The sequence below is a fragment of the Corella eumyota genome, chromosome 3 (assembly GCF_963082875.1).
Source record: "Corella eumyota chromosome 3, kaCorEumy4.1, whole genome shotgun sequence".
NCBI classification, from domain to species: domain Eukaryota; kingdom Metazoa; phylum Chordata; class Ascidiacea; order Phlebobranchia; family Corellidae; genus Corella; species Corella eumyota.
In genome coordinates, this window is record NC_137492.1 from 3,325,761 (window position 1) to 3,349,875 (window position 24,115).

Consider the following 24,115-nt stretch of genomic DNA (forward strand, 5'->3'; position numbering starts at 1 on the left):
CTTTGGCTGCATTTCCTAATCCCAGGTTAAAATAATAATAATAATAGAGCAGGTGCAGTCAAAGTCTTGCATTTGTTTTGCTTTAGTTCCTCAATTTCCGCGTTCTTTTCAGCTTTCGTTTATTCCGAATACCCAATAATACAGATTGTTATCTTGTACTAATTTGTGTGCATTTATTATTAAGCCATTTAAATGCACAATAAATTAAGTTTTATAACAGAAATGGAAAAATTAAAATGTGAAAAACTATTTTAAATTTTGATTGTCTAAATTGGAAAATATTTACACTAAAATTAATCTAAATACTAATGCATAATTTTAAACACTAGAAGAAAGTCCATTCTAATAAAATAATATCATAAAATTATTTCAAAAACACTTGCAAAACTTGAACTTACAATATTTAGCAATTTGTTAGTAATACTGTATGGCGTTAAGGATGTATTTATATTTAGGTGTAAAACATAAATTAAGCAATAATCTCAGATGCAAAAAAATGACAGTGATTATAAATTACTACAGATGGCTTTTTAAGAATAATGTGTTAGGCAGATTGTGGAGCCCTTCCGAATTTTCGAGGCAACTTTTTGTCTGGTGTTACAAGGAAAACTCTCTCAGATGGGTGGACATCTTTGGACCTTGTCCTTTCCCTGTGTAAAGTTGGACAACAATAGGTAAGTTATTTGGAGTATCAACAAACCTGATTTAATTAGTTGGGGATTGAATTACGAAAGTGTGCGAAATTAATTATCTAGATCAAATTTCCATAATAGAAATTCTAGAAATTTTATGAAGTACAATCGACCTACAAACTTAGAAAGCTAAAAATTGTATTCTAAAAAACATACCTTAAAATTGTCCTTATTTTTATATCATAATACTACTCTTAAAAGTAATAAAAAATGTTTTTACTTTAAATAGAAATCCCTTTCTCTTGAATAAAAACGAGGCTGGCTTGAGTTAAAAACGTGACAACTTCCGTATCTATGTTGAGCTTCATTCCATCTTTGTACGTCATAACGACCTGCTCCTACTGGGTTCTACATAAGATAAGTCATTAAGCATTCGGTTTTTAGTAAAACAGTTTTTTTTATATTTATTTATCTTGGATGTTGGAAGAGAGACTTCACGACCTAAGCACAGGGTAACATCTTTTACCCCAACCCAGTCTTGAGTTGCCTTAGACAGTTTGGCATATTATTAATTATAATTACCTAATAATTAAGCAACTAATTAAGTATTTACTTAAAGTATTTATTATTAGTCAAATGTTTTGTACAATTTTACATACAATTTTTGCTTTAAATGTTGCAGATTACAGGAGTATTAAGTTTAACTTACCACATTTCCAGTGAAGAATTTCTGTGCCCTTCTATCTAATCTCTCAGCAGATGACAAGAAAGGAGGTAGATCTCTGTTTTCATCCGACTTTTTATCGGGCGAGTAAGTGTTAGGGCCAGGGCTTCTTGATTTACGAGGGCATTGTGATAAAGTACTACAGTAAACCCTCTCTGATGGTTGTTCAGGAGTCTGGTCAACCTATGAGCAGATGTTTCACAAATTTTACCATAAAAAAGAGAATTTTAAATGGCATATATACATAGTAATTATTATGTTACTTTTGTAATACCGTTCCAAATTGTCCATGTCGTTTTTTGTGTTCATCATTCCAATTATCAAGAAAAGATCCCAAGTTATATTCGCCAGGACCTAAATCACTTGCACTCTACAGATAAAACCACATATAAACCAATGCAAAAATGGGTAGACAAATTTTTACAAAATATTAAAGCGTAATTACAATATCTATTTAAGTAAAAATAAGCCCAAATAGTTAGGTGCTTAAATAGTATTAATGCTTAAATAGTAAAAATTTGCATTTTATTCTTACCACCACAGCATAATGTCCGTTCTTTTTAGCTTTGTTTCTCTCTCCTGTAAAAAGATCATAAGGACCTCGCTTGCTTACAACTTTCTCCAATATCAGATTTGTAAAACTTGATTTCTCGTACCTTCCTGGAGCTAGTTCGCAACCAACTGTAGGGAGGGACCGTGGAGTAGAAGCGCCTAAAAATAGAATAAGTGTAATATTTAAATTTTTTTAAATCAAGAATAAATAAAAATAAGCACAATCTGGAGGTAAATTTGTTTAAAATTTAATATTAGGCTCAATACCGGCATCTAACATTCCTACAACACTAGCAGATTTTCCTTCTCTTTCTTCCTTTAAAGCTGCAGGAACTCCCCCCTTTCCATATGTTCCTGGTCCAGGTGTGTTACTCTATGTTTTAAATTAATGTAATCATTTCTTTTTCATTATCGATTAAAAGTAAAATCCTTTTTTTTAAATGTATATTAACATTCTCAATATTTAAATAAATACTTGTACTGTTTTTTAAATAAACCGATAAATTGTAAAATATAAAAAAAATTTCAAATGAGTTAATGTTTATTTGATGTATATACATTATATTAAATGTATAATAATAATTTACAATTTATAAGTGTTTTAAGGAGGCCTTTTTTATACATTTGACTACAAATCTTTTATTGAATTTTTATTGGTCTTACAGAATAACGTTTTCTAAATCTTTGTTCTCTTGTGGCACATATTCCTCTTGTACTTGAAGGCTTATTTTCTATTGCTTGAATAAAATCTAATCTGTTGCTATTGTATTTTCCAGGACCAAGTTTTCTTTTTTCTTCGCGTTTTCTCATCCATTGTTCTCTGTTAATGTTGGAACATTATTAAAGATTTTTTTGGAAAAATTAATTTGAAAATATTAAATATTTCTTGCCGCGTTTAAAATTTTATGTGTTTTTATTTAATTTAATATTTTTTAATTTAAACCTGTAAAGTAAATGAGGTATTTGTGCCATTCTCATAGTTTCATAAGATTGCTTCCAACCAGGGCCTGATGCCCTTTCGTTCACTAATTTATCTGAAAACGATCCCAGTTCAACAGCATATGTTCCTGGTGCAAGTCTGCAGACAAAATTAATCAATTTGTAATTTAAAAACATTATGAATAAATAATGTAATGTCCTGCTTAATCCTTTAAAAATATTAGGAAGAAATCCATTTCAATGGAACCATAATAGAATTTTTTCTTACTTTCGTTTTAGTTCATCGGTTGACTTCTTGCAGTATGGCACTTGCGTAAAGGTTCCTGGCACCTTACTTTGTGGATGAACTCCCGATACATCAAATCTAAATATTTTAAAATTGGAATTAACTTAGCTTTATTTGTTTTTGTTATCTTTTTTTTTAAATAAAAAACCAGATTTTACATAAACGATTATCAGTATAGCTCAACTTAATGGTATTACCAATATTACAATACACTTTAGCTAGTTTTTTAATTAAGTATTTTCAGTTAATATTTTGTTATTTATTTACCTTGCAGTTTGGGTGCCAAATGGGGCACCTTGAAATAATTTCGTTGCCATGTTGTTGTAGTTAAGATTTCCCAATTTTAATAAATTATGCCAGGCAGCCAGGGATAAATGGACCTATTTTACTAACATTTGCCATTTACTGATATAATACGCCCTAAAAATAAAAAAACTTTGGTATTTAACTTGATCTTTATAATTAATAGCGTTAAATAGATGTTTTCATGTGTATATTACTTTAGCTACTTTATTAGGCCACAATTTATTCAAAATCATATTAAGCTATCCTAACAAAAGCTAAACTTATCTAAATTTAGTTTTAAACTGTAGTTTCACCGATTTTATATTGGGTTATTCCATAATATTACAAAACACATGTCAACATTTCTTTAAATAACAAAGCGTCTCTCGTGCAAGTGCGTAACATAGCAACACACCTCGCACGATTAACCAAGCGTATCATGATTGCGTGAATTCAGGAAGGATGTGATGTCATCATATTGCTTCTGTCGCGATAGTATCAGGCGACAGCATAAGAAAAATCCCGGTTAAGAAGTAATTGCCTAAAATTACGTCAAAAGATATTTCCTAAGTTATATAACGTTGTATTGGTTAGTATACTTAGACACAACACGTGAATAAATTCCGGAATGCTTAGGTCTGCGTCATACTGCGCATAGATGCTTCAGAGATAGGTTGTATTCCAATTAGGAAGTGTTATAACAACATTGATATTGGAATTTATTTATATATTGCAAGATCAAATTAAAAAAGATAGCACAGCTAGTGTAAGCAGTATATTTTTTGTGTATTTAGAAAACCATAAAAAGTTAAACAGGTTGGTGTTTGTATAATATGATGGATAACTCTCTTAGCAAAGACCTTCCAGATATAGAGGTATAAATACTAAGCAATTAACTATATATTAATAAAGGAAAAAGATTCAATTGTGCAAAGTATTTGTTATTGTTGGAAAATACTTAAAATCCTTGCACATTTTTTAACTTTATAACATCTTCATACACAACTTGGTATGGCAAAAAGTTAATTATTAAGCTATGAGCTATAGCGTTGTGAGATGATGTCAAATTCTTATCAAATCAAGGACATGATTAACATTACCAAACACTGTGTTTGTTAAATTTAGCAGACATTCTAAAGCTCCAAAAATATAAATGTTAAATCATTAAGGTTAAAGAGCCCACCAGCCTCAATGTACGCACTTTTTGCTAAACGCTAGTCCAAAAAACGTTTCAACGCTTTTGCTGTGGGCCCTAATTTGACGCCTAAATTTGAAGTATTTCTGTTTTTTGTATAATTGCGTTGTTTTTGTTGCAGAACATTCTCAACCTTAACCCGAGAATAAAACCACATGCGAATCTTGTTTCTACAAAAGTCACGAAACGCGAGAAAAAGAAGTGGAAACGAAATGCAGACAAAGACTGTGCGGTAAATTGAATTAGTAATACAAAAGCATGTACTTAGTAGTTTACATTAAAAAAGATTATTATACCTTAAGTGGTAATATTTTTACATGTCAGTTATTTTACTATGGTTGCATTTTTTGTATGTTAGACTTGCAAACCTTTGGAAAAAAACTTTGATGACATCAAGCATACAACTTTAAGTGAACGTGGTGCATTGCGAGAATCTGCAAGGTAAAAAAATTTACTTCATTACACAATTGGGATCACTTGTAGATTACGGCCTTTTAAAAAACTAAGAAATGTATTAGATTTTTAGTCAATATAGAGGTTTGGTTATGGTATGTATAGGTTTGTAAATGCTAAGGACTTTAAACTACAATTTGTGATTCTGCAATCAAAATACTTAAAATTTAAATGTAAGGTTATGCTTTGTTTAATTTACAAACACGTTTAATATCTTTAGATGCTTGAAATGTGCGGATGCGCCATGCCAAAAAAGTTGTCCGACTCAGCTGGACATTAAGTCGTTTATAACAAGCATTTCGAACAAGGTATTTATTCAAAAAAAAGATTTATAGATATTTTGATTAAAAATATAAAGAAAATGTAATAATTGAAGGAATAGTAGTAGCTTTATGTAGTGTACTGTCTTAAAATAAACAAAATTTGTTTAAAAAATGGTTTACTTTACTCTTAGCCTTTAAAAGCACCCATGTAAAATTTATGCTTTTGAAATATCACCTACAATGCAGAATGTATGGTTAAAGCTTTCACAGTTGCAAGTTTTGTACTTTAAATTATTTATTTTTAAATTTAAGAACTACTATGGTGCAGCAAAGGCGATTTTTTCGGACAATCCGCTGGGATTAACATGTGGTATGGTATGTCCAACCAGCGACTTGTGCGTTGGAGGTTGTAACCTTTATGCCACTGAGGAAGGCCCGATTAATATTGGTGGACTGCAACAGTTTGCAACAGAGGTATACTAACGATTTGGATTTAAATTATGTAAGAGAAAATGTTACTTTTAAGTGTGTATTTTCAAAGATTTTTGAGTGGCTTATTTGCATATAAGCATAAATTTTTAATGATTTTGAAATTGTTGTAGTAATATAGCTTTTACTTGCTATTGTCCTTTAATACATTGCGGCGGTTTAGGCTGTAAACATTTGCACTTTAGCTTGTAGTCACTTACGTAAGTTACTAAGTACGTGCCTGAGTTATGTTTACTTAAGCCTATTGCTATCGTGTACTTAGATTACCATTGTTGTTATAGCATTAAACTCACACTAATTACAAAATATCGAATAATTTTTTTATTTAAAACATTTTTTTTGGTTTAAATAAAATTCGAATTTTTTATTTGGAATTTAATTTTTTGAGCGTTGGGTCAGAATTTTTTGTAACCGCAAGATGGCGCTATGTTGCTATTGACCTCAAGTATTTTCATGCGCTTAAAATTAAACTTCCTGTGTTTGCGTTTCAATTCAATTCACTACTAGGATACGCCTTTTCTTTGGAAGGTAACCTGAGTTTATTTGCTTTACGTCTTAAACTAGATTTATTACTCAGCATCTTATAATAGTGGATATGGCCGATCGATTGGCTAATCAAAAAGCAAATAATATATTCAAGGAGAAAATTGTGATTTTTGTAAAGAATGTATAATGTAAAAAAAAACTTTTTTAATGTGTTAATAACTTTGATTGTTTAAAATTCAATATCATTTTTTATAGAGAAATAATTTTTAAAAAGCAATATTTACTTTTAAATTATTTTAAAATTTTGTTTTTAAGAGTTTTCAAGCGATGCGAATTCCGCAAGTTCGCGACCCGAAAGCGACTCCAATTGATAAACTACCGTCCACGTACGGCGCTAGAGTGGCATTATTCGGTTGTGGACCTGCGTCGATAAGCTGTGCAACATTCTTGGCTCGACTGGGTTATAAAGACGTAACTATTTTCGAGAAGGAAAACTACATTGGTGGGTTAAGGTAAGATGTTATTAAAATATGTTATGTAACAAAATTTTAGGCGGTTTTGCGAAGATTTTTAGATGGATTACTTTAAAAGCTTTTCTAATAACTAGATTTTTTATGTTTTATTATTTGAATGATGTTAACATTGTTTTGAATACATTTTAAGTTAATTTGATTCATGGTACGCGTCTGATTTACCCACTGCTGGCAATGATGCGTATTATAACAAGAACAAATTGCTCTGAATCTTCGCATAAAGGAATAAGTTGGATAAGCGCGTTGACCTTTTACGTGTTTACCACCAGTTTACAATCGCGAAAAACAAATGACGAAATTTCGCCAGAAGGCTTTTTTATAAACGGTAATTTTTCGACTATTCATAGAAATCCAGTAAACTTAAATCTCGTTCTGCCAAGCGCGCTTATTTAAATTTAAAATTGAAGTGTACCAATCAAATGTTTGTGCCTGTTTTATTAAACATTAACTTGATATTAACATTGCGGGAAATTTATGTGTTTGCAAATCAAAAGTGTGAGTTAAACTTTTTGGGTGGGTGGATGTGAGTAAAGGTGGGTGGGTGACGTAATAAACAAGATAGAGAAAACTTAACAATTTGAACTTTACTCCGAAATATTTTTTAAGATTGATAATTTTTTTGAGATAGACCACCATTTTTTTAAATTTAAACAAAAGGGCTCTCTTAGAAACTTGAACGCCCTAACGTCTCTCTTATTTACCTTTTATCATTTTGCCCATAATAAATAAGTGCCTGTGTGCTTTGTATTGTGTATATGTCGCTTACGTATTTCGTTTAATTACTATACAATCAAGGCTAAAACACGTGGGACCACCCTAAAAAAATGCGGTATTTTTTTGTGAATTCGGGTGACTTACCATTTTAACTTTAGAAATATGTAAAAATGAAAATATTTTGCATACTAAAGCTTGCCTAAACTAAAACATGTGTTTATTGTGTAAAGTGTTGACTTAGCTTATAGTTAAATGTAAAACGGCAATGAACCTTGGACCAACAGTTAAGAAATAGCAAAATCTTTACATGTTTTTGTAAGCTTATATAAAACACAAAACATGTTGTTATCGTAACCTTAATGTAATAAATTTACTTCTTATTCGTATAGCTATATGTCAAAGTCAACTCTCTATTAAGCTTTCTTTAAACAACATTGGAAAACTTTATTTATTTTGTATTGTATGTTTATTAATAGACAACACTATGTTTCTAAAATATTAACAATTAAATGTCAATTACTTGAAGGTAATGTACGTCATTTGAGTATTTAAATAGTATTGTATTTCGTTTAAGCTCTTCTGAAATCCCGCAATTTCGTCTGCCGTACGATGTGGTTAATTTTGAGGTTCAGCTTATGCAGGATCTGGGCGTGAAGGTATGATGTAATTACTATAATTGTTTACTAAATATGTTTAGGCTGCGTACAAGCAGATAGCCTTTATTTTCAGGTAAGTAGATCTATGTGATTGTAGTTAGACGTAAGGGGTTAGGCTAATGTGTCTATAACACCAATTTGAAAAAGATAATCTATAGTTTGTATAAATTATGGGCTTACAAAGTTTATATATGACATAATAACAGAAGGTAGTTACATTTAATTCGCAATAAACATAAAGTCGTGAGAAGTTAAGTAACAAGTTACATTAAGAAAAAAATGTACGATGTACTTCCAAAAAGTGTTAAGTCATTTTTTACCAAAACATATTACATAAAAAACTCATTTACAACCTATAGAGGGGCGAGGTATATTTACTAAAGGATAAAAGAGAAAGTCTTTATTAAAGCGTTGTGTATGGATATATTCTCCAAACAGTTTTTGTTTAAACAAAGTAACCTCAAACTGTAAAAATATTTCTCTGGCCCATCAAGTTTTGTAAAGTTTTTCACAAAGTCAGCGACTAGCTCACTTATTATTGTAGTTGTGCCAAGCTTAAGTAAATATTGGATATGGGCTAAGATGTAATTAGATATTTTTTGGGTTAGTTGTTTTCGAAAAAGTTGTTCAAGTTAGGTTAAGTTATCCGGTAGTGGCCGTCTGGCAATCGTTTTTTTTTTAGGAATTAGTAGTCAGGGAGTAAGCCTTTAAGGGTAGGTCTTCTGTAAACATCATGTTATATATTTTTTGATTTTCGCATTTAATTATCCTTGATGTAAAAAGGTCGACTTCATGACCTAAACATAGGGTTACATCAGTTACCCCGACCAAGCCTCGAGTTGTTTCTTGCAGTTTGGGATAGTATTAAAATATATGTGCCCGCTATTTATAAGTTGCTGATTAGGTGTGGCTCAGCAAGAGTTCATACCGTTTATAGCGCCTTACCCAAGGACGCTACAGCAAAAGGGTAATGAGACTGGAACCCAGGACCTTATGTAGTGAAGACAGGTGTTCTGACCACTACATCATGCTATAACGAACAGCTCTTTAAAACTAGAACATTTACTTTACATTTTTATTAGATCGAACTTGGCAAGGGATTAGGTGATAATGGCACGACCCTGCAAACTATGCATAACGATCGTTACGCCGCAATTTTTGTCGGTATTGGATTACCACAGGCTAAAAGGATAGCCGCATTCAAGGGCCTGACACGTGACCAGGGTTTTTACACCTCGAAAGAGTTTCTTCCGCTTGTTTCAAAAGCGTCGAAACCAGGTGGGCAGATTTTGTTGTTCCTTTTTTTTAAGTAAACATTTATTTGTGGCATAGTAACCTTGGGCGCTATACGGTTTGGTGGGTATAGGGGATTAAGGGTATTTTGTACCTATATCAAGAATTTTTTTTGATTTGGATTTATGTTTTTTTTTATTTATTTTTTTTTTCCTAAATTTTAAATTTTTTTCAGGAATGTGTGCTTGCAAGTCTAGCGAACTTCCGGACATGAGAGGAGCAATTGTGATTGTCCTCGGAGCAGGAGACACTGCTTTCGACTGTGCAACCTCCGCTCTGAGATGCGGAGCCAAAAGAGTCTTTGTGATCTTCAGAAAGGGATTTGGAAACGTGAGAGCAGTTCCAGAAGAGGTGGGTTGAAAAATTTCAATATTTAAAAATTCTTTATTTTATTTATAAAATGGCGAATTAAAATTGCTAAAAAATTTTGTTTGCTTGTACTTTTACTTTTCTACAGAATATTTAAATTATTTGTGCTTTGTAAAGTTATAATGCAATATTTTAAATTGGGTTTAATGAATAAGGCTTGATATATCACAAAACCAACTTTAAAAAAAATACATTTTTTGTAACGTTAAAAATATAGAAAAAGTTTAAACATTTTTCAACATGGCTACAAAAAAAAACATTTTTGTGTTCGTCATTTTTCTGGAATTTTGATCCGGAAAAGCACGTGACCAAAACTATATTTGCCATTTTCCGTTCCGCGTGATTCATCATTTAATCTTTGCCCGATTTTGGATCCGTTATTTCAATGTCATTCGTGTGAACTTTGTCATTTAACTCGGCTTTAAATTGGTGGAAATAGTATTTTATTTCAGGGGACCAAAGTCCTTATTTTTTCTTTTCAATTTATTTCTTGATAATTTACCATTAAATACTTGTTTTTTTATACTGTTAAAATGTATTTTTGTAGCTTATTGTAAATGATATCTACCCTTTTTTGCAATGTTAAATTGCAATATAGGTTTATGTTTTTCAGAAAAATAATGTATTTTTTTACTTGTGCTTGTACAAATTAAACTGGTAGACTAAACACTTTAACATACACAAGCAATAGAGCGTTGAAAACCCACCATTTTAAACCGTATACCCAATATACAAATGTCAAATAATTACATGGGATATACCTGTTTTTCAATTTTTTATCCGATTTCAATATTTTTTGTAATTAAAAAAAAATGCCGAAAAATCTGTAACCTTACCGCTAAAACGTGCATTTTTTACCGGACATAATGTGTTTTGACCCGTCTAAGGAAGGTATCTTCCTAATTCGACAATTCCATTAAAATTTCATAAAACATATATATTTTTATTCGTTTGAATAATTCATCCAAAATCAAAAATAGGTATATTTATAGGTTATGTGTTATCGATACGTGCCTGTGAATTGCGTTTGTATAGTTGTCGGAATATTGGAATTGGATAACATATTTACTTGCCACGTGGCCGGTTCGATTTCCGGCTAGATTGTTTTATAAGCAGTAACCGGTTGACTGTGATTCTCAAATGGGTTTGTTTGCTAGGCTGATTGTATTTGTTAACTGATGCCTTTGAGTTTGACTTTAAGTTACCAGTTAAGTTTAAATTACTTTACTGTACGTATGGTGGCAAAATTTTTACATAACTTGCGTGGCGTACTTGGCTAAAAACTTTAAAAATGTAAAATCGTTGGCTTAGTAGAAATACTGTAATAAGAAATGAAAAAGCCTAAAAAATAGAAAGGTTAGTTGTATAAAATATTGTATACATTGTTATGAAAAAACTGATATATTAATGTCTTTGTATGTGATATTATTTGGGTAATACGTTTTTTATGATATTGGCTATAGCCTATTATACTAAGGGTATTAATACTTAATCCATGTGGTTTTCTATGGGTCGTGGCAGGGGTTAAATTAAGCCGTGTGGCTACGGAGAAAATGACTTTTGGTATTGCCACACAGACCCTAGTTGTGTTTTTGCCAGGAAAACTTCAAATGTAATTTATTGGTGAATCGTTCTTACGGAATTCGGTTGCGAAACTTTTTTGTTTTTGTCGGAAATAACTGTTGTGTAAACGCATAAATTCGTCTTAAATAAACAAAACAAATTTTTAGGTGACTCTCCAGTTACCTAATTTAGTTATAAATTTCTTGTTTTGTAAACAATTTTATTTTAATAGGTTTTTTCTTGTGTTTTTTTTAATAATTTTAAAAACTAAATTTAATATTTTTTATATTTTATTTTGTTAAAATTTAAAATTTTTTGTTAAAAATTTTTAAATATTTTTTTAATTTTAGATGGACCTAGCTCGGGAGGAGAAATGTGAACTAATGCCTTTCCATTCTCCACAGGAAGTCCTCCTGTCTCCGAGCGGTAAGATCACCGGAGTCCTCTTCTGTAGGACGGAGCAAGATTTAGAGAGCGGAAAATGGATCGAGGATAAAGATCAAACTGTGAGGTTGAAAGCTGATTACGTCATTTCCGCTTTTGGGTCCATGCTAGCAGATCAAAAAGGTAAAAACAATTATTAAAAAAATTGAAAAAAAAAATTAATTTTGGGTATTATTTTAATATTTTTGTTTTATTAAATTTACGCTTGTTGGTTTTTTATTGAAACAACTATTTAATATACTCGTGTTAGGCCTACGCTTTTACTTAAGTTTTCAAATGACCCGTGTAATTTGGAGGTGTTTTTTGGTGATTTCATCAATTCAGTATGTCCTATAATTTTAGAACAAAAATTTTTTTTTTGTGTTTGGTAAATGACCATCGCGTGGTTATTAGTCATCGTTCCTTATCTGATATTGCAACAAGTTATAGAGTTGTTCCAGTTTCGTTTTATAAGGTGTTTTTAGTTGGTAAGATTTGCTTACGCGGTTTGTTTTCGGTTGAATTAAAGTTAATCTGGAGAAAAGTGCCTACCTGCTAGTGTTCATTGTTACGACACAGAGAAGGTAAACTTGTATATTAAATTAAAGCAATAAATCTGAAAGTGTTAAAAAAATGTTTTTCACTGAAAGTCTGTAAGTTATTTGATTTTTAAACAAAAAACAAGTTATTTATAGGCATAATTTAATGTATTTTGCTAGTTCTACAACCAAATTATTATGTTTAAGAAGAAATCTTGTTTTCAAGAACAGAATTTTAACTTTTTAGATTTTCACTTTTTTCTGCAGTTTTTAAAGTAAGTTCGCTAGTACACGTGTATTTTTAAGTAGGTGCTTTTTCTGACTGTTGTGCCTTTGCGTATTATAGTAACTTGGTATGCGCGGTGTAAGTTCGTTTAGTGTAGTATTGTAATTAAACACAGGTCAACGATATCGCGAACTAGCACTAGTGACTGGAGAAAAAAGATTGCTGTTACCCTAGCCAAAGTAACATATAACATATGTTTAGAATGTGTAGTTAGATTTAGTACATCGAGGATAAAACGATTTGTGGATATAGTTTTTTGATAATAATTTGGAATATAGTTTTAACACGTTTTATTTTGAGATAACAACGATTTAGGGTCTACTATTATAATACCTAGCCTACAATACCTCGTGTTTTGTGCCCTGGAAAAACAATTTGACTTCTCTCTTTCTTCTACGTCATTGGCGCACCCCTCTCTTTTTTCTCTTCCATGATCGAGTGCGAAACCCACATGTGTATGCTATGACGTCATGCGAGCGAGTTTCAAGAAATTTGTCGTAAACAGCAGGGTTAGAAATAAGCGAAATCCGTAAAAATAGAAAGTGGTTCGAATTTTAAAAATGGCGCGAAGATTTTTCGTACTCTTAAATCGCATTAAATTTGATTACCAGTAATCTATTTTGAAAGGCAGTCGTCTGGTAAATACACTATGCTACTTAACTTTAAATATTATCCTGACTAAACATTAACATGCCTGTTTTTAGCCTTGTGGTTTTACTAGAGGTGTTGGAAACTCGAGAAGGTTAAGTACAGGGTATCTATTTTTGTGTTTTTTGTTAATCTATCATAAAAGTGTTTCGTCACGAATTTTGTTTTCTTGGAATCATTGTTTTTGTATGTTTTTTCTACTGGCTTTTAGTTGTTAAACTTTGTAATAGGAATTCATGTTTTTCCAGTCTGAGAAATTCTGAGACAAAATTAAATGAGGTTTGACATTCTTTTGTGTTAGAAATAATTAAGGTTGTATAGAGTCGTAAACTTTGGGACACCCTTTTATACCGGAACCACGGTTAGTTTTATATTGACTTTTTTCAAGTGCTGATTCTCGCAGCGCAGACGCGATTTTCTCTCGCCAAACTAGACGGGCCGTCTCGTTTTGCCAGTTCATTGGCATGACAATTTTAACCGTGCCTTTTCAGCGCCAAGAATTTCACCAATTTGCTTTGGGCCAGGTCAGACAGGTTGATAGCTTAGGCTTAGGTAAACGGTAATTTCCTTTGGTAACTAGTAATTTGTTGGCAGTTCAGGATAATGTATTAAACCAGAAATTTGTTGTTCATAAACAACTATTACGTTGTTAAGTGGTTGTAACACCCATTCATAAATGAGTTTACAGTTAGGTTTAAAAACGAAAAACTAACTTAAAAAAAATCAAACTAACTGTCAGAATTTTATTAAATTTCACAAGAATAGCATAGAAATAAAAAAATTGACCTTCAGTTTTCCAAATTTTTATTAGTCATTTTAAATTTTGTTGTTCAATTAAAACGTGTTTAAAATTTTATAAGGAATATGATTCAGATTTTTGTTTGTATTTGTTTACTTACGTTGATCAATGACTAAAAGCAGTGACCTTGTGAATTAAATTTTGATGAATTAGTTTTTAAAACATAAATTCATAGTTTTAATGGTGATTTATTACTTTATAATAGGTATAACCTGATATAGCTTACCTTTATTGACTTTAAATGTTCATATTTTTACCAAATTTAAAATTGATACTCTTTGACTGATTAAAAAAAGAAAAATTGTAATTCGCACCATTTTCATTCATGAAAATCCATCTCTTTTTTAAGTCGTCGACGCTTTGTCACCTGTTAGATTGAACACGTGGAAACTGCCTGACGTTAACTCGGCAACAGGCGAATGTAATATACCTTGGGTGTTTTTTGGTGGCGATGTAGCCGGAGTGGCAAACACGACTGTTGAGTCAGTTAACGATGGAAAAACAGCGGCCTGGTTTATGCATAGATATTTACAGGTAAATTTCAATTAAAATTAGATAAATTTTTGTACATTTTCCTAGTTGTTGTATTTAAATAACGAATATTTAAATGGTAGAATGTCATTAGAAAAACTATTGGTAAAAATGATTTTTTTAAAATTTTTATAAGATACAGTTATTTATTCATAATAAACACGTTATAAAGCCTAAAATAAACAAGTCTTTGGGCTACAATGCTAACTTAACATTTCAATACCTCCATATAGAAACTTGGTGACATAACCATACCCAGTGAGCCGTCCCTGCCTAAGTTCTTTACCGCAATAGATAATGTTGATGTTAGTGTCGAAATGTGTGGTTTGCATTTCCCGAACCCGTTCGGACTTGCAAGTGCGCCACCTACCACAACTTCTGCTATGATCCGAAGAGCTTTTCAGGCTGGATGGGGGTTTGCTTTAACTAAGACTTTCTCTCTCGAAAAGGCAAGTTTGTTGGATTTTTAGAATTTTTTAACGATTACGTAACTGTTTTGATATTGCGCTACCTCATTTGCATAAGGGGATTCACGTATAAGTATTATATTTAATATCCCTTTTTTATCCCTTTTCAAATGTAAATTCCACTTTTAGTAACACTTGTTCATGACTTGTAAAATCCATTGTCACTGCCTTAACTATAGATTAAGGGGGTTTATTACACTTAAAGGCATTACTGTTTGAAATCACAAATAAGGCAGCCAATTCGCTTTATTATTTTTCCTTTGAATTAAAATTAACTGTACAAGTAAATGGCAAAGCCAATTTTGCGGTTTAAAACAGCTCAATTTATCACGTTTTTTTTAAGGTAAAATTTCATTTTAACCAGTTGTGTTATCGAGTTCTTGGAATAATAAAGACGAAATGTATTTGGGTACCTAACAATTTGTAAAAGATCATATGATTTGCTAAATTTTTTTGTTTAATTTTTTAGGATATTGTGACTAATGTCTCGCCTCGTATAGTCCGTGGTACTACCTCTGGTAACGTGTTTGGTCCTGGTCAGGGGGCATTCCTTAACATTGAACTAATCAGTGAAAAAACATGCACTTATTGGTGTCGAAGTGTGACCGAACTGAAACGAGACTTTCCTGAAAAGGTATTGGTAGTAACTGATTTTTAAGCTATTTTAATTTAATAATAATCTGTTATTTTTCGCCAAAAGTATAGCTTTTTAAGGCATTTTTATTATAATAATGTTATAAATAGCGTAATGGGGCAGTTTAACAGGGTTTAGCCCGTGAAGATAATTTCTCCCTTTAAAAGGAATTCTTAAAAATTTGAATAAAATTGCTGACCTTTTCATAAGAAAAATTCGATCTAAAAATAACGAAAGCGCGCTTAGAATTTGTATAAGAGCCGATATTGTTATTCTCGGTTGGACGGTAGGGCTTTGCTTGACAGCTACATAACAAAGTTGTATGCTGATGAACAAAGGCTTGTCGTACGCGGAATCTGTCAACGTTAACGGATGTGTAGCGTCATCTGACGGCGCTAATTAATTACAGAAAGTTAAATTTGGCCTTGTTTTTTAATTAATAAAATACATTTTTTTTTCGAAAAATTAAATTTATGGTATTGAGTTTTTGCTTATGGGATACCCTATCTAAGGCTGTAGTTTAAGAAGAACTGTGTGTGTGGACTTGCCTTAACTTTACAGTTTCATGTGCTGAGTAAAGATTGAATGCTGTAAAACAAAGGCAAGATGCACGCATGACATACTCATCTATGTTAACTTTTTTACTAAATAGCACCGACTAAAAGAACAAGTATTTGATTGCCAAAAAAAATAAAGTTGGGAGGTAAATGATCAGACTTATATTGAAAGCTAATAATCTTTAAAAATGCCAGAAAAAGGGGCATGGTTATGATTAGCCTTCTCGCGTATCGCATAATTAATGTTTAATTACGGAACTAAAGCGTTTTTTTAATTTTTTTGTCAGATTTTGATAGCAAGTATTATGTGTGGATTTATTGAAGAGGATTGGACAATACTAGCCAAGATGGCAGAGGTAAAAAAATTATTTTTATAATTTTAATTACTTATTCAAAACATTTGTATCCCAATTGATGTATGAATAATCAGTAAAAAAAGGGCATACAAAATAAAAATATTGCTTTTAAAATCAATCCTGGCATTTATATAATAAAAAAATATAAAAAAAACTTATATTTCTTTAAATGTCAATAATTTTAACTTGGGTAATTTGCGTAGGACGCAGGGGCTGATGCGTTAGAACTTAACCTATCCTGCCCCCATGGTATGGGTGAACGGGGTATGGGACTAGCTTGCGGGCAGAACCCAGACATGGTCTTGAACATCTGCAAGTGGGTGAGGGCGGCTATAAAAATCCCCTTTTTTGCGAAATTGACCCCGAATGTTACGAACATTGATGATATCGCGGGAGCAGCAAAAACAGGTAGGTCATGTGATTTGTAATGGACCAATCAGAACACTGTTTATAATTTTTTTTAAATTTTCATTGTCTATTTCAACTTTTATTACCTTTACTCATTTAATTGTTTAAGGTGGGGCTGACGGGGTGACGGCCACAAATACAGTGTCGGGACTTATGGGGTTAAGGGGAAACACCTCAGCATGGCCGGCGGTGGGGAAACAACAGAGAACAACTTACGGAGGGGTTTCGGGTGAGAAAATTTTAAATGACTCCCAAAAAAATTAAAAAAAAAATTTAATTTAAAAATTTACCCTTAAATTAAATCAGAAATTAACTGGAATATTTAAAATAGGAATTTATTTGGTTAAATAAAATAACCTTATTTTTAAGGTTATTATATCGGTTTTAATTTAAATTTTCGGTTAGTTTTCTGTTTATTCGTTTTATAGAATATTTTACATAAGTTTAAAATCTCTTTGCTTTTTCATTTTATTCTTTGTTTAACTATATTGGCTTCAAAATCACGCGACTTTTTTTGTGTTTGTTCATTCTACCACACATTGAAATCAGACCACAGTTTGGCTCAATGGTTTAAAACTTAGTGCGCTTGAGTGGTTTCAACCAATCAGAATGCTTAGTTTGGTAGTGGTAGGACCGTGTAAGTTCACGTACGTTTTTGCGCAATATTTTGTAATACGACCTTAAAAGATTAGGGTAGAATTATAAATAAAACATAGTAAAGCCTAAAGATTTCGATATTTGACATTTATTTGTATTTTTGATTTTAACACAATTTTGAAATAAAATATTTTAAATCTTATTGGCTTAAATTTGTCATAATAACTGTACTGGCATTAACATTATAGTATAACTTTAAAAATGTCCAATTTTATTTACATTTTCCAGTTTGTACTTCTTTTTTTAGGTAACGCGATTCGCCCAATTGCATTACGAGCTGTCTCAACGATTGCTCGAAAATTCCCGGGATTCCCCATACTAGCTACCGGTGGGATTGATTCAGCAGAAGCTGGTATGCAATATCTACATGCAGGGGCATCTGTATTACAGGTAAGTTAAATATATGTTTCTAGACGACCTTTGGGCTGTAAAAACCGGCAGCGTGGTGTATTGGTCAGAACACTTTGCTTTACAACATGAAGTCCTACGTTCGATCCTTACTGTTGCCCTTGAGTAAAGCGCTAATTACGGTATGAACTCCTGCTAAGCCAATATTAAATCAGCAGCTTAATTATCGGGCAATTATAATCAATAATATCCCAAACTGCCAAAGGCAACACAAGACTGGGTCGGGGTAACTGATGTTACTCTATGTTTAGGTTGTAAGGTCGACCTTCCCACATCAAGGAAAAATAAATATAAAAAACAACAGATTTAAAAATGTCAGTTGTCCAACGATTTTTCTAAGAAATCGATGATTATTAGCAAGAGATAAGTGTATTTAAAATTATAATTTAAACAACTATCAATACTACAAAATATACATTTTATTAATTATTTTAATACACAAATTTTAACGTTTATTTTGTAATAGGTTTGTAGTGCTGTCCAGAACCAGGACTTTACATTGATTGATGATTATGTGAGTGGTTTGCAGACTCTCTTATATCTACAAAGTATTGATAAATTGAAAGACTGGGACGGGCAAAGTCAGCCTACACCGGTCCACCAACTCGGCAAAAAGGTGGAAAGAGTTAGCGAAATAGTAGGAAAAGTAAGTTAAATATATCCTAAAAAAGTATGTTAATATTTAAGCATTTTTAATCGGGTAAAATTGTTTTTATTATTTCAGGATTTGGCGAATTTTGGGGACGATAAGAAAGCTAGAAACGGGATAACTTCAGAGTTAAAGATCAAATCGAATCTTCTGGAAGAGCACAAAGCATCTGAAACTAAAAAAAGGGAAATTTACATTCCAACAAAGACTATACCATCAGTAAGTAGATGCAAAATGTTACTAGAATGTAATAAAAAAAACAAATTATTTACCTATTGAAACTCTTAATAAATGTAATTGTTTTTTTACATTTATTTATTCTCGATGTGGGAAGGTCGACTTTACGGCCTTAACATAGAGTAACATTTGTTACCCTGACTCAGTCTTAAGTTGCCTTTGGCAGTTTTAGATATTATATATTATAGTTGCTTGATAATTAGGGTGCTGATTAAGTGTTGGCTTATCAGTTCATACCGTTTATGTCGCCTTACTCAAAGGCTCTACAGCAGGAAAGCAGTGGGGATCGAACCCAGGACTTTAATCCATTATGCTTGTTAGTTTTTTCGCAATCTATATATAGGGCATACGTAAATAAAAATATGTATAATATCTTTTTTTCTTTTTGTAAACTGTATATTGGGTATCTTAACCTTATATTCACACGGGAAAGGATAGAACAGTTTTGTAATGCAAAACATATTTGTTTATGAGTTTATTATTGGCTTGTAGGAAATAATATCATTGGATTTTATTTCGGTTCTCAAAGTATTTTGCCTTTTTTTCACGGCTAGAAATCGCGGTTTAAAAGTTTAAATTTCGTTGTTTTTATTCTACGTTTGCGACCTGTTATTAAACTTTTATATAATTTTTATGACTTTTTGGTATTTTCATTAAAAATGTCAATACTATTTAACTCATTAAATTTCCGTTTTTTTAAATGTTAATTTTTTTTTTGATTTATTTACTTTATTTAAATTTCAACAATTTGCGCTTTTTTAGGTAAGTGACGTCATTGGCAATGCATTAAAGGCAATTGGGACTTACGGAGATCTGAACAATCGGGAACAAGTGGTTGCTTTAATTGATCCAGATATGTGCATTAACTGCGGTAAGTTAAAAAAAATGTTTTTTTTATTTTTTTTTTAAATTACATTTAAATTCTTATGTTTTTCCTGGATTTAACGGCGAATTGCTGCGGTGGGATTCGAACCTGAGACCTTTCGGTCCGTTTTCGTTATTGTATCGTTTTTTCTAAAAAGGCAAAAAAAAATGTCTTTAGATCAAACGGATTTTATTTCAACTACGCATATTGAAATATACATAATTATATAATAGTTAAGTAGAATTTAATCCAGTAATGGGTATAGTTTGTGGTTTAACTACCCGGCCTAAACTTTAATCATATTTCGTAACTTGAATACATAAATATGTAACCTAATGTCTGTGGGTTATGTGACCATGTCATAATATATAAAACCATGTGTAAAAATTACCAAAAAAACATGTGTGAAAATGCATTTAAAACAATGTCATAAATTACCATAAACCCATGTGTAAAAAATACTATAAAACCATATGTATAAATAAATATAAAAACCATGCAAAAATTACCATGAAACCATCTTAAAAAAACTATGAAAACCATGTGTAAAAAATACTATAAAACCATATGTATAAATAAATATAAAAACCATGCAAAAATTACCATGAAACCATCTTAAAAAAACTATGAAAACCATGTGTAAAAAATACTATAAACCATGTTTAAAAATGATTTGGAACTAATAACCATGTCTAAAATAAACTAAAAAACCATGTGTATAAATTGCTATAAAACCATGTGTATAAATTGCTAAAAAACCATAAGTAAAAAATACCATGAAAATCATGTGAAAAAATACTATAAGAACTATATAAAATTACCATGCAAACCATGTAGAAACACTATAAAAACCATGTGTAAAAATTACTAGTAAGCCATGTAAAAAAATAATTATAAAACCTTGTATAAAAATTGCCGTTTTCTTGACATTTTTTAGGTAAATGTTACATGGCTTGTAACGACTCAGGTTATCAGGCCATTACATTTGACCCGGATACTCACTTGCCCAAGATTTTGGATACTTGCACTGGTTGTACTTTATGCCTAAGTGTATGCCCCATTATCGACTGCATTAAAATGGTGGAACGAAAAAATCCTTACTTGCCGAACCGTGGTGTACCTCTGTCTGTAGCTGCTATCTCTTAAGTTCAACATTTGTTTATGGGTATAAGATGTAGATAAATTTTTTTGGAAAATTAGGAAATATTTTTTGTGACAATTTTTTTTAAAATTTGGATACGTTTTTTTGGTTGGTAAATGGTGTATAGTAGTTATTAATTTAATGTACAAAAACAGTGGATTTTCTATCTGCAATAATTATGTGTGATCGTAATTCTTATTTCAGTAATTTATAAGCAATCGTTTAATTCAACAAATTCTAATATTTCAAATAAGGTATTATTACACCATATCTATATACCACCGTTTTGAACAGCAGATGTCTCATATTAATTATTACCTGACTTCAATATATCATATCACCTGTATAAATACAATGTTAATTTCATATGTGAACTTAAATATTTAACATAATTATAGAATGTACAATGTCGAAATTAGTGGGTATTATAGTATAGATGTATTAGGTGTTGCTCATTTGTGTAGTGTATTAATTCGTATATCAAATTAATAAAATCATACGTAACCTCAATATTATGCTTTATTTTGTTCTACTGCTTAAAGGAAAATGTACTGAGATGCTCGAAAATTATAACAAATTAGTGTTAATTCTTTTGCCCTAAATTTCAGCGTAGTATTGCTTCGGCTCCAGGCTTCAAGACTCAAGGCAAATTCGATTTTCGTTTTTTTTCTAACGGTCTGTCTGTACCTATTTGTTGTAGTTTTTTTTTAGCTAGTAGTAAAGAAGACTTAGTTTTTGCGGTAAAATGTTTATAAAATTAGAAAATTGGAGTTACAATGTTGTAAATTATTTTGGATTTATTAAGGAAGATGCTATCTAAAGCGATAAAGAGGTATGTCAAAAATTTACTTCTGTTGTATGTATTTAACTTTTGTTTGTAAAGCCAAGCTAAATATTTTAATGTGATTTTCAAACAGTTTAAAACATTTTTTTGTTTAAATGCATGATTTTTCGTCGCAAAAAGTAAACCGCCTTTCTATGTTGCATGTAAGACAGTGCGTTTTGATATGTTATAAGTGTAAGCTATAGTTAGGCAGCTATTGCACATTTTAATTTACAATACTAAGTTTAAACTATAGTTAGATAGCAGGAACAGATTTTTTATTGATCTTTGCCTAAAAACATTTTATTAATTGAGGATAAACTAGATTACACACTTAGCCGGCGTACCACTAGATGAACTGTTTGGTTGCTATAGGAACTGCGGGAGCGAAAAAAGTTTTGGAGAAAAGTGCAAAATTAGTTCTCCAAATAAGAATTAAATAAGGATTTTTAACCAAATCTTATTATGGCACTTAATGAGACTAATACCAATCCAGCTTTTCGTTCTGGGGTACGTGCTTCAGGTAAATTAAACTTTCAGTTGCAAATTCTAATCATTTTTATTGCAATATTAATGCTCTGAAAGTCTGACTATTTAAACTTTGCAAGGTTTGGGGGAGGTATGGACCCATACGCACGACCAGTTAAAGTTTACACAATTTGGTTGGAGATGTACAACAAAGGAAAGTAGTTACAGCGGGAAAACTTTGATTGGAAATTGGAATGAACAACGGTTTGATATACACAGACTTTTGGAAAATCGGCCTCTACCATCACAGGTTTAAACGCAACTAAATAAAAGTTTAATTAGGTGTGTTTTTCTCTTACAACAAAACCTACCTTAACATGTACTTTTAATTTAAAATAAAACAAATATATATTTTATGTTAATATTACAGTATGACCATTACTTTGAGCAAACTTCGTTACGTGATTACAGTCAGACCAAAAACCCAACTGGTTTGGATAACGCAGCTACAAGATTAGAACTTAAAAAAATTGCAGGTAGCTTTAAAAAAATGTTTAACAACAAGAAAATACTATAGGCTAGCCCCTTGTGTATTTTGTTAATCTTTAAATTTAAATAAACAGGAAAAGACATGGTTGCTTTTCCTCGACACCAACCAGAGCTAGATCATCATTTAGACAAAGAAATGTACAACACGCTAAAATCCACTGCGCAGACTGATTATTGCCATCCTAATGACCAAAAACATCCTAAATCATCAACTTAGTGTTACTTTTTATTATTGCATAAACATTTTAAGCCATATTCTTATAAGAGATTATATTTTGATCACTGCACTTAATTATTTATCTGCCATGTATTGTAAAGTATTTTTTCATTGCCTATAATAGTGACATTTAGTTAATTTCATTCAAATAAAGATGAATTTATAATTATGTTAATAATCTTTCCTTTTGTATATATCTTTATCCTCGATGTGAGAAGATCGAATGCGCGGCCTAAACATAGAGTAACATCAGTTACTTCGACCCAGTCTCGAGTTGCCTTTTAGCTTTTTGGGATATTATATAGATTATAAATGCCCGGTAGTTATGCTACTGATTAAGTGCTGGTCCAGCAGGAGTTCACACCGTTTACAGCGCCTAAATCAAGAGCGCTACAATATGAGAGTAGTGGGAATTGAAACAACGATTTCATGGTGGTGTAGCAAGTGTTCCTACCAGTCACTTTTTTGCAGCTATACTTATAGGCTTGTACGCCTTTAGCGGCACCATTGAGCAAGGCCTTAAATTAAACCGCTTTTTGTGATTTTTATTTACCGAAATTTATTTAGACGATAATTAAATCACAAAAAACTTTGTTGTAGGTAATTAAAAGATTTACTTTCTATATTAGGAAACAAACCAAAATGATTTTGGAATTAAGTGAAGTATTTAAATTGGTTTTCCAAGTATTCAACTAAATATATTGTATTAATAATCTGGGACTAAAAAAAATTCAGTAAATCATCAAAATATATCTAAAAAAAGACTAAATATTTTATGATTATAAACATTTTTGCCAGCCAACATGGCGTGCCATTTACGTATGCGATAAGCGATCGGAAAATTGCTAATCTTCGTTTCGCTGACGTTCGTAATTCGACAACGAGCTGCTAATGTCACCTTTAGGGCAAGTATTGCTCGGTCAAAAATCTTTTTAGGAAATTATTTATATTTTTAGGTTTACAATCGATCGCTCAATGACTTTGTTTAACTCTTTGGTTAAAAATGACATCTTATTACACC

The 24,115-nt window shown here is 31.3% G+C and overlaps 3 protein-coding genes across 4 annotated transcripts; 2 read left to right on the forward strand and 1 right to left on the reverse strand.

The window, feature by feature from the left end:
- Positions 1-270: 270 nt before the first annotated feature.
- On the reverse strand, positions 271-3,546 carry LOC145745430 (ciliary microtubule-associated protein 2-like). The gene is made up of 10 exons (XM_082563507.1): positions 3,401-3,546; positions 3,116-3,211; positions 2,852-2,986; positions 2,572-2,728; positions 2,176-2,281; positions 1,892-2,067; positions 1,631-1,726; positions 1,342-1,539; positions 913-1,040; positions 271-650 (listed from the first exon to the last, which is right to left on the reverse strand). Exons 1-10 carry the CDS (start codon positions 3,448-3,450, stop codon positions 545-547), a joined length of 1,248 nt encoding a protein of 415 aa, XP_082419633.1. The 5' UTR covers positions 3,451-3,546; the 3' UTR covers positions 271-544.
- Positions 3,547-4,211: 665 nt separating this feature from the next.
- On the forward strand, positions 4,212-21,539 carry LOC145744535 (dihydropyrimidine dehydrogenase [NADP(+)]-like). 2 transcript variants are annotated; one of them, XM_082562404.1, is made up of 21 exons: positions 4,212-4,293; positions 4,735-4,845; positions 4,972-5,054; positions 5,287-5,374; positions 5,642-5,803; positions 6,620-6,816; positions 8,126-8,207; positions 9,290-9,485; positions 9,676-9,851; positions 11,783-11,999; positions 14,477-14,661; positions 14,892-15,107; positions 15,595-15,759; positions 16,604-16,672; positions 16,876-17,080; positions 17,190-17,309; positions 17,985-18,127; positions 18,612-18,791; positions 18,870-19,013; positions 19,794-19,902; positions 20,834-21,539. In XM_082562404.1, the coding sequence occupies exons 1-21, from the start codon at positions 4,252-4,254 to the stop codon at positions 21,040-21,042; spliced, it is 3,099 nt and encodes a 1,032-aa protein (XP_082418530.1). In that variant the 5' UTR covers positions 4,212-4,251; the 3' UTR covers positions 21,043-21,539. The 2 variants fall into 2 exon arrangements, with proteins under 2 accessions (XP_082418530.1, XP_082418532.1); XM_082562406.1 differs by lacking the exons at positions 18,612-18,791; positions 18,870-19,013; positions 19,794-19,902; positions 20,834-21,539 and adding an exon at positions 18,397-18,583.
- A 709-nt stretch (positions 21,540-22,248) lies between these two features.
- Positions 22,249-23,266, forward strand: LOC145745719 (cilia- and flagella-associated protein 68-like). The gene is made up of 4 exons (XM_082563870.1): positions 22,249-22,383; positions 22,469-22,638; positions 22,759-22,864; positions 22,952-23,266. The coding sequence occupies exons 1-4, from the start codon at positions 22,326-22,328 to the stop codon at positions 23,092-23,094; spliced, it is 477 nt and encodes a 158-aa protein (XP_082419996.1). The 5' UTR covers positions 22,249-22,325; the 3' UTR covers positions 23,095-23,266.
- The last annotated feature ends 849 nt before the right edge of the window (positions 23,267-24,115 follow it).

Excerpts from the sequence above, each read along its gene's own strand:
- LOC145744535 (XM_082562404.1), top strand. The coding sequence starts at position 4,252 with ATGATGGATAACTCTCTTAGCAAAGACCTTCCAGATATAGAG. Across the intron at positions 9,852-11,782 it reads TGAGAGCAGTTCCAGAAGAG|ATGGACCTAGCTCGGGAGGA; the intron begins GTGGGTTGAAAA and ends TTTTAATTTTAG. Across the intron at positions 18,128-18,611 it reads CAGGGGCATCTGTATTACAG|GTTTGTAGTGCTGTCCAGAA; the intron begins GTAAGTTAAATA and ends ATTTTGTAATAG.
- LOC145745719 (XM_082563870.1), top strand. The coding sequence starts at position 22,326 with ATGGCACTTAATGAGACTAATACCAATCCAGCTTTTCGTTCTGGGGTA. Across the intron at positions 22,384-22,468 it reads TTCTGGGGTACGTGCTTCAG|GTTTGGGGGAGGTATGGACC; the intron begins GTAAATTAAACT and ends AAACTTTGCAAG. Across the intron at positions 22,639-22,758 it reads ATCGGCCTCTACCATCACAG|TATGACCATTACTTTGAGCA; the intron begins GTTTAAACGCAA and ends TTAATATTACAG.
- LOC145745430 (XM_082563507.1), bottom strand. The coding sequence starts at position 3,450 with ATGGCAACGAAATTATTTCAAGGTGCCCCATTTGGCACCCAAACTGCA. Across the intron at positions 2,282-2,571 it reads GATTTAGAAAACGTTATTCT|AGTAACACACCTGGACCAGG; the intron begins GTAAGACCAATA and ends TTTAAAACATAG. Across the intron at positions 1,727-1,891 it reads ACGGACATTATGCTGTGGTG|AGTGCAAGTGATTTAGGTCC; the intron begins GTAAGAATAAAA and ends TTTTATCTGTAG.